At 33.3% G+C, this 13,066-nt stretch overlaps 1 protein-coding gene across 1 annotated transcript; it reads left to right on the top strand.

Moving 5' to 3' along the window:
- The first annotated feature begins 206 nt into the window (after positions 1-206).
- On the top strand, positions 207-11,755 carry LOC121370437 (prefoldin subunit 3-like). Its single transcript, XM_041495658.1, has 6 exons — positions 207-363; positions 3,632-3,759; positions 7,207-7,273; positions 7,971-8,069; positions 9,287-9,425; positions 10,010-11,755. Exons 1-6 carry the CDS (start codon positions 298-300, stop codon positions 10,072-10,074), a joined length of 564 nt encoding a protein of 187 aa, XP_041351592.1. The 5' UTR covers positions 207-297; the 3' UTR covers positions 10,075-11,755.
- The last annotated feature ends 1,311 nt before the right edge of the window (positions 11,756-13,066 follow it).

Here is a 13,066-nt window from a genome sequence, read left to right on the forward strand (position 1 = left end):
AAAATTCAACTTATTTCTACCCATCTAATAAGAACATTATTTCACTTATTAGACTTAGATTGCCATGAAACAAGCAGACACGGCTGTGTCGGGATATCAAATAGCATATTCTTTGTAGGAGGGAACTGGCTTCAATATTGTTTATTTTAAGTGGCCAGCAGTGGTGGACTTCTCATAATACTGCGTGAACATTTCAATCGCTTTCGTGGGGTCCCGACAAACAAATCAACGTGACTGCGCAGAATCCCAAGGCAATGTTGATGGGATAAAAATAACTTTGACACCGTAATCGAAAACATGGCGACAGAAGCGTCAAGCAATGAACTGATATCTCAATCAGGCATTCCTCAAGCAGAATTTGTTGTAAGACGATCGTTTTTTAGATAGTGAAAGTATATTTTTAAAAGATTGCAATACCGCTCTGCTAGGCAAACTCATTAATTTTTTGAAGCAAATTAGTCATGGAATTGGGCTGACAGTAAGCCATTATCCCATTACCATCTCGGCATCTGCACGTGCAGGGCTCGAACTTAACAACGGCACCGACGGCAGTTGCTATCGTGGGTTTGACGGTGGCAAGCTTTTGTAGCAGGATATAAAAATTATTGACATTGTTTGGGAAATGATTTTTGCTTTTAAGTTAAGTGGTAAAATATTCAACCGTTTCCTGCCTATTGTTAGGGTTTTGGCTTCGTATGCAGTAAATAAAACATATCCAACAGTAATTTTTTGATATGATATATTTGACAAAAGGTACTTTTCATTTCTTTTGAAATTTAAAATTAATATTTTGTCCAGAATTATGAAAAAAAATAAAAATACCAACCTGTAATTTGTGTAAACACTGTTGTCTGCTTGTTATAGAAATTTTATAGAGGTCATGGTTTGTAGACCAGTTTTTATTTTAATGTGGCGAAGCATTGTAATAATATAGCTAATTTTGCATTTGAATGACGTCATTTTGAATCTCCGGAAAAATATCTGCCCGGTCCCCCCCCTCCCTCCCCCTAACCCCAACCCCAACCCCAACCCCCAACCCAAATAATAATGGAGGGGACCTGGCGGATATTATACTGAATTTCCTTACAGTAACAATACACTGGGTACATGACATTTCTGTTTTAAGAAAGAAAGAAAGAAATGTTTTATTTAACGATGCACTCAACACATTTTATTTACGGTTATATGGCGTCAGACCACACCGATATTGAGAGAGGAAATCCGCTGTTGCCACTTCATGAGCTACTCTTTTTGATTAGCAGCAAGGGATCTTTATATGCACCATCCTACAGACAGGGTAGTATATACCACAGCCTTTGGTATACAAGTCGTGGTGCACTGGCTGGAATGAGAAATAGCCCAGTGGGCCCACCGACGGGGATCGATCCCACACTGACTGCGCATTGAACAAGGGTTCTACCACTGGGCTACGTCCTGCCCCATTTTAAGAATGCTGGCAAAATTGCTATTGAAATAAAAAAAAATTGGACATTACTAATGCACCTTCATGCTGGGGTGTTAAACATTCATTCCTTCATTCATTTACTAATGCACCTGAATGTGTTTGAAGAAAATCTTGTGATTAAAAATTGTACCTTTTAACAAATATATGGATTTCAAGTGATATGCTATATTTATTGCAAACCCAAAACTTCTTCTTCGTTGTAAGCTCAGACAGGGACCCCAGTGGCTTGAACAAAAGCTGCTGTATTCCATAGGTTTTTCAAGGGGCCAAAGTGTTTCTCCTTCAGGGGTTCATCTGAAGGCCAGACTGCTTTTCTCTGGTTCTGGTAGGTGGGACAATGTTGCAGGAAATGTTCCACAGTCATGGATGCTGTACCACACTGGAAGGTTCCACAGTTTCCCACTCGGCCCTAACTGTTAATTTTCCTTCACCTTTTTTTATTATTTTGGTTTAAATTCCTTGGCCTGTTTACTTTTTGTTGATTGTCCATTGTCCAAGGCATTGTTCTTGATATGTTTGCTTCCAACATTCAAATGAAGTACCTTAGGATTACGCATAATAAACTCTCATTAGTTTATAATATTATAAAGGGACCATTTTGAGTTTGTAGCCATATTATCAAGTTGTTGCCTGTAGTCTAATCTCTCAAAAATAAAACTTTCATTTTTCTTAGGCTAAATATTTTTGATTCGAATGTAAATATTTGTAAATGCAATACAATTACATTTTTGGCCATTCTCAGGCTGGTAGCAACCCTACTTTTAACTACTCTATATAAAAATCCTGTTTAAAATATGGCTTGTGTCCAACCCACTAGACTGTTGCTCCACTAGAGATTGTTACCCCCTCCACCCCAACTCCAAATATCGTTCTTACGGGCCTGATTCTAATGTAGCTCAAATTTCATACTTATCATTTCATTTTTGTTCCAAACACCGAACAAAATTGTAAGTAACTGGGTGAAAAGAAATCCTGACAAGAATCTAGAATATATTTTAAATACATTTTATCAGTATATTGCTTTATATTTCGATCATGTTAAGTAAGATAAATATCTGCATACATACGTGCATGCACATGCACATACATCAATATTATTTCAGCCCATATCCAATATTTATTGTGTACAGATTTAAAATAATGATTTCTCTGGCATTAACAACAAAATATTTTATATTTCGTGATAAGCAATAATTCACAAACATCTCCGATAAGAATTTGTCGACAGAACTTTTGGGTTCCCTACTGATAGAATAATTACTAATTAGGCAATCACCAGCAGCACTACAGTGCTCCTCTGCATGTTCTGTGCATAACACGCACATGCACAATAGGAATATGAAATAGGTCTATTGGGAGCAGGTCAAAATACCTAAACCGAAACATACTAAAAAAAAAAAGGTACCCATTTTCAGTTAAAAAATACTCACTATTTAGTCAAAATGTAACCATGCCAGGCTGAAAAGTTGGCAGAATTTCAGATTTTCCCATGCATCCAAGATTTTGAGTCAGAAAAGTATGATTATGAGATAAATCCCTAAATATATATATATATATATATTGCCACCTTTTTACGCCTAAACAAATTTCCAAAATTCAAATGCTATTTTAAAATACTTCACTATTGATCCAATTTTGTTGTGAAAGCAATTGGGTTTCGTCGTTACGGTACTTTTAATTTAGATGACTAATCGTAATTTTCCAGACAGAGTAAATTTGGTCATCATTTTCAAATATAGCAACTAATCAGTTACTTTCCATTAGTGGAAAAAATACTTATTAGATCCAACATTTTGCAATTGGACATACTGAAATAAAAAAATAAAAAAATGTAATTAAATAATTTGGTAATATAGCTCACTCCAACGTTATGTACTCTTTTTTTTTTTAATAATCTCTCTGTCTGGATACATCCAAAAATAAAAAAAGCATTTCATCTTTTCATATGTGTAGTTTGTTATTCAAAATGTGTTTTTGTTTTTTGATACTTGTGGTCTGCTCAATTAATGTCAGTCAAATAAATTAGTAACATGATTGAATATTTTTGTTTAGCCTTGAACATGATTGTGTTACAACATGACTGAGCCAATGTGTTTGTGGCATAAGAATTGAAAGGTTCATTGAAAACTATTCAAAGCAGGTAATGGTTTTCTAAACTACTTTCAGGAGGATGTGGAAGAGTTTATGAAGCGCTTGGAAAACAGTGAATCAGCAGAGAATGTTCTACGCAGACTGGATGAGCTGCACAGTAAATACAAGTTTATGGAATACAACCTTAACACCAAGAAAGCAAGGTGACTTCTAAGTTCTATATTTTCTTTTCCTTTAGTGTTGAGGGTGGGGTGGGGGTGGTGCATTGTTTTGACCATTATGAATGTTACATGTAGATTAATTATGTGATGGCACCAGCAAGTCCAGACTTTTAGAAAATATTGATGCATTTTCTGGACCCTGGTACAAATTACATCCTTCACGCAATATTTTTAAAAAGATTGTTTGCAGTAATACAGTATTTATAACAAAAACTACCCATGTTTTTTTCCGTGGAAGTGCGACTGACAGCAACATAAAGAACAAAAAATAGTGATCACAAAAATGGTTCGCACGCATCCTGGAAAACCCTGGAAAGTGCTTAAATTTTACCTTCATCCTGGAAAGTGCTTAAAACTCCTGGAAAAATGAATTAACCCCCAGGAAAGTCCTGGAATTTTATTATTTTATGTATATATATTTTTTCATTTAATAATAATTATTTGGAAAATATATTTTTAAATAATTGCGTTTGACATCTGGTTCCAAACTATATCCTTCACGCAAAAACAACAACTACCAACGTTTTCTCCCCTTATTTTGATATTGATTTTTTTTTTTTTTTAAATCTCTTTCCCTACTGTACTAAAAATGTGAATTACTCTGATTTGCAAAAATGTGGAGTTGGGGAGTTAAGCAAGCCAGACTGTTTTGTGTTCTTAAAATTGGAACTTTTAAAATCACATTTGTTCTCCATGCACTAGGCTCGCGCCAGCCGATCACCAATTCAGCATGGGCTAATGGAAATATCAGCTGGCGAACAAAACTGACATTTGGTGATAAAGATACTTACGTCAATGTTTCTACAAACCTGACTATCGTGACTTTTTGTCAAATCAAACCTTTTTTTTTTCTATTTTATTTTTCACGCACATGGTCATGTTTGCAATGAATTAGGTCTGACTTAAGTCACATGTTTGCATTGTTTGCCATACTGAACATAGTCGTAACATCTTTTACACAATTTTCAGAAACATTTTTCTCAAGAACACGATAATCAAGTTTAATTTTCATAAAATCGTAGTACATTAATTTTATCACCTGATATGTAATCTCTTCTTTTAACTTTATTAATGTGCCTATATTCAAAAGAGGTTCAGGCACAAATATGTAATCATTACGAATAACCCGATCACTTCTGCTGTTTGTTTAATCAGTAAAATCCTAAACAACATAGGTGTACAGGCTCCCATTTTTGAAGGGGGTTGGGGGCAGACTGGCTTTTGCCCGAATTAAACGAAAATGCCCGAACCTGGAAAACATTTATTCATATTAACATTACTACCAAACAGCTATATAGGGTTGCAAATAAATCACTACACATTTTTACATGGATTACATGGTAGAATGATTGAAATACATGGTAAGAATTAAAGGTCTGAGGTTAGCACATTTTCCCCGAATATCTCTATTATTTTTGCCCCAATTTGATGTTTTGATCCAGCACTAAGAGGGCAATTGCCCCGCCCCGTCTCATACGCTTATGCTAAACAAAATTATTTATTTTTATTTGTTTCTTATAAAAAGAAGAATGAACAACTAATATTAATTAAAGGTCATTACTAATGGCTAGATAAGTGTCACTGAAGCATAATGAACAAAAGATAGTGGTCACAAACATAGTAAACACCATTTCTGATCTTCAGTGTACTAAATTTTGGAATGACTAGTCAAAGATTGCAAATTTGACAAAAGGGTATGTTTTCATTGAGCAAATTAAAATTGAATTGTATTATTTATGGATGCAAGGCAGCTATATATTACACTGATATGGTATCAGTATGTTGATCTATAGTCCTTTCTATCAGGGAATGTCATTTTTTTACTAAATATTGTATTTACTACAAGTTACTTATTTCTGAGCCGATTGTTTTTTAAATTGCACACAAATTCAATTATTATTTCTAAAACCCAAAACACTTATTTTATTTTACTTACGTCAAATCAAACTGAAATTATTTACAAAAAACAATGTTCATGGAGACTGGGAAGGACTAGAAGTTGTTAACAATATCCGTCAAAATATGTAATAGGTCTCCAGTGTCACGAAATGATGTGGATGCAGCCAATTACAATCATGTTTTCACTAACATGATGGTGTTTAAGTAAACTGTGACCATATAATTTGTATAACGAAAGATTTGAATTGAACCACTAGGTGTATACAGATGACCCTCGCATATGACCGATATTCATAGCTCTGTAAACGCCTGTAAATAAGCGTCCAGTCCAGTACAAATACATTGGCAAACATTTTATACTTTTAAAACTTTTTTTTCTATATTTAATATAGAACAGCTGCATACAACTAATGCTCTTAGCTTAATCCAAATTAAGCCCCATACACTTGACTATCCATGCATGGAAACCAGATTTTGTTGTTTAATTGGGGCTCAGGTTGGCCCATGAATATCCGGTTATGGGGGTTTCACTGTTTCGTGTAACTATATGTCATGGTACATGATTATTAAAAGAGGTAGGTCATTTAACAGGCACCACCTAAATTTATTTCCAGGCATTCAAAACCAAATCGGACATAACCAAATGCAGACGTGAAATTAGTTTAGTGTTAACTAAATTCATAGATCACCACTGTCTTTACACTCAGACCATTCCACAAAGAATAAAGTAATTATAGGACAAGTTGATTTACAACACTATATTAGTATATATACAACAGCGAATGCATTGCTTGATTCAGCCATTAGTTATTAGATACTTACATTAGATTATTACATCTTATGTAACGGTCGAAGTCTCATGTAACGGTAAGTTGCTAACTAAAAATAAAAAAGGGTTGTGGAGAAAGTAGGAGGGCCAAAAACAAGGTTATCCAATTTTCTTTGCATCAACTTTCTGTGACACCTCCAAATAAGTCCTTGTTTTTTTCAAGCCTGGAAAATGACATTTGTAACTTTACTTTTCCTTTTATAAACCCATTTAAATAAAGGTATTCAGTATTAGTTGCTATCATTCAGGCTAATACTTATACTAATACCATACTATACTATACTTTTTCCAGTATAAATACTATAATAGTTTCCTAAAAAAAAATTTAATCTCTCTGATTTGCGAAAATGTAGAGTTGTGGCAGTTACAGTGAGCCAAACTGTTTTCTGTTCTTAAAATTGGAACTTTTAAAATCACATTTATTCCTGCACTCTCGTAACTAATAACATTGAACTTTACAAGACTTGCCAAATGTTTCTTCAGTACAAACAAGTTTTTGTCTGGATTATGTCATATAAAGGTAAGTACATTATGTAGCAATGCTAAAAACATGAAGAGAATATGAATATGTGTACTTCATATTCATTGATACGGTAAACACACACATTTATTAAAACTGTAGATGAGTTTGTATTTTGCATTAGCATCTTGAGCGTACCATAGCTAATGATCAGTTGTTTAATTTATGTTTTTAAATCCAGGTTGAAAGGTCAGATTCCCGACATTACAACAACACTTGGTATTGTTAAACACTTGCAGTCAAAGAAGGTACAGTATATTTTATTGATTGTAGCCTGATTATTCACTTTAATACATTGACTAAATTGCTTACAGGATAAGTAGCCATTTGAAGGTACCAAGTAACCAATTATTTTAGATTTCTGTATGTGGGCATATCTACTATGGCCTCTGATAGGCACAGTTACAGCTGATTGAAAAAAAAATGTTTTAGTAATCAATACGCAATACAAAGAAACTAAAGGCAGAACTGAATGTGCAATTGCTTTATCTGGGCTGTTCCAATGGTTGTCTTTACCAGTGTTCGAAATAAGCACTTATCCATTTGTCCTGAGAAGTGATAATCTGCTGGCACAAGCAAAATGTTCCTTAGTGGTTGTCAAGTAGACAAGTAAAAAGTTATAATGCTGTTTCATTTTGAGTAATCAAAAATGTTGTCCTTGCTCTTGAATAAAACTAACAACTTATCTGGAAAAGTAAAAATATTGATGGACAAGTAGATTTGTAGATGTACTTGTCCGGACTAGTGAAAAATTCTGCTTATTTTATCACTGTTTACCCCTGTATCAAAATGAGGTTTAACCTATGCAGTTTCATAGTAATATGGTTCCTTTTTAACTCAGATGTAGCAGAGTTGTTTAAGCTGACATACCTCTTGTTTTTTTTCACTTATGCTGTTAATAAATGTGAATTTCTTCTTCTTCTTTTTTTGTGTGTGGAAATATAGGATTCTACAGAACCATTAGAAACTAGGTTTTTGCTGTCAGATCAGGTTTATGCCAAGGCAAGCATACCCCCAACAGATAAAGTGTGTTTGTGGTTAGGTGTAAGTATCACTGCTCTTTTTAACTTATAATTATTCAAACTTAACAGAGATTCTGAATTTGTACGTAATGAATGCAGATTGTATTTATATATTTTGTACTGCATAGTAGTATTAAATATTAGCCTGATTAAAAGAAAATTTAAAACATGCACAAATTGTAGCTGGAACATCACCCATCAGTGTATTTACTATGTCAGAATAAACTTTGTCAAAAGCAAGAAATAAGTATTACTTTTCTGGTGCCGGCAACAGGCTCATCTTTTGCATTTAGCTCCAACATTATGTTTTCACTTTTAGGTACATTTCTCACAAACTATAAGTTATAGATCAATGCACTTCAGTTATAGTTTTATCTATGAATGTTCCTCTCACTGCATTAAAAAGTATAATAATAATGTTTTAAATTTTTAAAGTTATTATTATTATTATATTTTTTTTAAGAACTAGAATGTTATATCACAAATTATTTCTTTATTCATTAAATCAGTTTATAATTGGCAACACATTTAAATTTGAAGAATTCTTGTTTGCTTTGGTAAATGACATGCAGATGATCAATATAGGTTGACCACAAACAAATTTGAGTTTTCAAGAATTAGCATGCCACATGCACGGTTGTTATTATTTAGTAATAAAAATATCAAATTGTTGAAAAGGTGAAACACACAATCACCATATATGTTATTAAAATACCACAAGGCTAACCTTTGTAACTGTGTAATCACTGAATTTTTTTATTGGAAAGGCATTTTAGTATTTTCCATGCACCTATTTTTCATTTCAAACTGCTAATGATTTGATATATGTGGTTACTTCCACTGAAGGTTCAAGCAAGTCTGTCTCGTGTACATTCTCCCAAGTTTCCCTGGAAATGTATCCAAGACAAGCATGAAAAACATGTCATGTTATTATTTGTTTAAAATGGATTATATTAGCAGTAACAATTCATAGAATGACATTGTGCAGCAATGTGATTTTTCAGATTTTTATCTGATTTCAGCTTTTTGTGTAAAATAATTTTACTACAGACTGAATTTGATCTGCATGAAATGCTAAAAATAAGATACTTTTATATAGGTATGGTACAGAAGTTTCAGCTTTTTAAAATCAGTTTAACTTTTATTTTTGAATACCTATCACATCCCTTGTGGTGTCTTGTAAACCTATTTTCCCCGTTGTTTTTCGTTTAACAGATTATATGTATGATTTTGTTGCAGGCAAATGTGATGTTAGAATATAATCTAGATGATGCCCAGGTGTTATTAGAGAAGAACTTGACAACTGCCAAGAAAACTCTGTCACAAGTTGACGATGATCTTAGCTTCCTCCGAGATCAAACAACAACATTAGAAGTCAGTATCCTTAACATGATCAGATGTCACACAAAACTGGTGACACTTTATACAGTACTACTATTTAAATTAGTTTATGTTTAATTTGGGGACAGTTAGTTAAAGATTTAGATATTGAAAAACGTACAGGAATTTGTAATTACTTGGTCAGAGGTTTCTTTTTTGTATAATCATATTTATTACAGTAAACAACCCCTGCAATTAAGAAAATGTCCACGACAAAATACCATGCTTTAAAATTGTTTTGTTTTTTAATATAGTCCACAGCAAAAAAAAAGTGCCATGGAGAATGAAAAACTCCACAGCAATCTCCACAGCATTGTTGATTGCTGTTGGCAGTTGCAGGGGTTGAGTAAACCAATATATGTTCTTTGTATAATTTTTAGGGTTAGAACAGTCATTGCGGTTTGAATTGTTTCCAAGTTTGTTGCAAACATCCATTCATTTTACTTTTTTATTACTTATGTTTGTAATTTTTTGTCATAATATACAAAAATAATTTTTGGGTGATCTCTTTTTTGTTTTTGTTTTTTTAAATGATATTTTGTATTTGTTTGTATTTTGTTCATTTCCTTAACTGAAAACCAGATATGGCTAGAGTTTACAACTGGGATGTCAAGCGGCGGCAGGCAACACCAAGTGTGAAGTCTTAGCTGTTTATAATTATTATATTTAGTCACTTCTTCTATCCAACTTCACTCTGTCCATAATATTATACTACATGCCATTTCATAAGTGCAGTGTTTACAGTTGTCAGTGCAAATTTCATTGTCCTCAATGGTAATGAATGTTTGCTGGTGGTCATATAGAGATGAACAACTATATAATGACATTGCATGTTTTTTTGTACCATTAAATTAAGAGACATTTTTAAAGGAAAAATTAAATCATAAGACTGGACATCTTTGATCTCTTTGATATGGGTTGAATTAGACTGCCCATGGCCTTGAAAAGGTGGTAATGTCTTATTAAGTTATTGAAAAAATTATATGTTTAATAATAAAGCCATGGTGTTATGGCGTAATAATTGAAATGTGATGCCAATATTTTTCTACAAATTTAAGCAGTGAATACCTTCCTGAATACATTACAAGGGTCTTCTTAACTCGGGTTGTTACCACCAAAGCTGTTTATGGCACTAACAAAACCATGAATGGTGGCAAACCTCCAATCACTCTTGCATACATTTCACTGCAATTCTTGATAAAATAAATTCTGTTTAAAAGAAAGAAGATCACAATGTAGAAGAAAATTTGTGACTGCTATTTTAAGAAATACTGTTATGTGGTAACTGGCTTGCAGAAAATCAATTTAGGTTTACAACACATTAGATGCCCACTCTTAACAAGATCATCATCTGTGTTGTAAAAGTGATGGCATATTACATGCACAACTGCTACTGTTTGGAATAAAGTTGTGTGTCCACTTGTGCGGATGCAGCTAAAATCCAACACAATGAAATAACATAAGACAGTGTCCATTTGCTAGTTGTGGAATGCGGTTGTGCATAAGGCAGCAGATACATTTTTAACCAAAAGGATCGTGTAGCGGCAGATACGGAAAATGTTTGGAAACATGTCTGAAAACACGAGTGGATATAAAACCGTATTGGTAACTGCATAAATGGACACATTCACAAAACTTGTCCACATTACATTCAAACAAGAGTGACATGTGACTTAACAGTAACAAAAAACTTTCAAAGACTGAGTTACTTAAATACGTTGAGACTGCTGCAATAACAGTATGCTAGATGCCACATAGCCATAGTTTTAAAATTTGTTGTGGTTCCTTTAAACAAGCATTCTGTTCATTCAATTAAATACTGCTATAACAAAGGTCAACCTACTTGTAATTATCATTAAAAAATTTGGAACATTATTCTGTATTTTAGTTTAATTAATTTTGTCATGAAGATTGTTTCTCAGACTGTGTTAATTAAGCTGCTACAAGACATGCCATTGCAAGGAAAGGTGCCTTGTATAATCTGATCCTCTAGATGTATTACAGTAACAATCACCATAATTATAGTATACAAAGTTAATTTCTTTGCAATTTTTGACTGTTCAACACAACTTCTACTATCAGACCCTCATTTAAAGATCATCCAAAGAACTGCTTTTTGGATCACTAGCTGAAAGGTCAAGGTCATTGCTATTTAAAAATCCATTTTGTTTTCTTTTGTTATATATGAGCTGTCCTACAGAGATGACATCATGAACAGTACACTGATGACATCATAGACAGTACACTGTCCTTACAAATAACAATTTATCACACCAATGTTTTGATGTCTATTCTGTTTTGTTGGCACAATAAATGAACAAAAAAACACCCTACTTTTGTTTATGACTTTAGTTTGTATATATGTCTATAAGACGGGCTATAACATAATATTCTGTAGCCATAGCCATTTGTAACAAAGATTAACATGTTGCAAAACTTAATTCTGTCTTGCACTAGATATTTAACAAAATAACATGTCACCCTCTAGTAAAACTAACATGGTTTATGATTTTACAAACTTGTTGTTGGCCCTCATTTGGTTTGCAAGCCTCCGTAATCATTTGTTTTTGGAGAGAGACAGAGAGACAGAGAGACAGAGACAGAGAGAGAGACAGAGAGAGAGACAGACACAGACAGAGAGAGCCCTTTTAACATGCCCCTATACCACTAACGTTTCGGGCATGTCCATCCCAGACCCGACCTCTGGATAGCCAGTGGTCTGGTGCGGGACAGTTGTTTCTGGAATTGCCATATTTAAAAAATACATTTCACTTAAAGTAGTGCCTTGACGATAATTTTCTTTTAAAAGGTATTGGAACTTCACATTTCTAAAATGTTTGAAGTAATTGTCTAACCGAATGATCAATGCCATGCAGATTGAATTTGTTGTTTGTGTAATCTACTAGTGCAACAGTGAAAAAAACAATCCCAGTTTTATATGTGGATTTTTTAAAACACGCTTTTGGATAATCACTGTGAGGGAGTCAAAAGGTGAGATATAGGTATTACTTTTCTGATTATGGCTTTAACTTTTGTATTTAATTCCGTTAAGGTTTAGGGTTTAAGTTCTAGGTCAATAGAACTTGGTTTACAGTTTCACCTACAAATATATTGGAAAAAAGTTTAATTTTATTATTGTATTTTATATTCATTTTTTTTTTTAATTCAGCTTTTTATTTAAAGTTGTAGAACTGGGGGCATTTTGTTTCTATATTCATTTCACTACACCCATAAAACAAACAAAAAAGTAAAATATATTATTATATAGACAGTTTGTGTTGTTTTCCTTTGGTTTTTATCCTGGTGTGCTGGTATTGGATTATTTATCCTACATCTTTTGGTGATCAGTCACATGACATTCACAGCAAGAAAGACGTTGAATGTTAGTGATATGGTTTTACAAATTGTCTTAAATATCAAACATCCACTTCGATTTAAGTCTTAATAGCGATGACATGCATGTATAAAATACAAAGGGCTGTTATTGGTCTCCTAATTCGTTGGGTTCGGTAGGGGACATGTATTGCTTTAGCAGTATTCTTAGAAAGCTTGTTTTATTAACTAAAAAAATTATAACCAAAATGTCTGTGTTTGCTAATAGATACATGAAGACACAGGGCTGGAACTTAACGGCAGCAC

The sequence above is a fragment of the Gigantopelta aegis genome, chromosome 4, assembly GCF_016097555.1.
Source record: "Gigantopelta aegis isolate Gae_Host chromosome 4, Gae_host_genome, whole genome shotgun sequence".
Taxonomy (NCBI): Eukaryota; Metazoa; Mollusca; class Gastropoda; order Neomphalida; family Peltospiridae; genus Gigantopelta; species Gigantopelta aegis.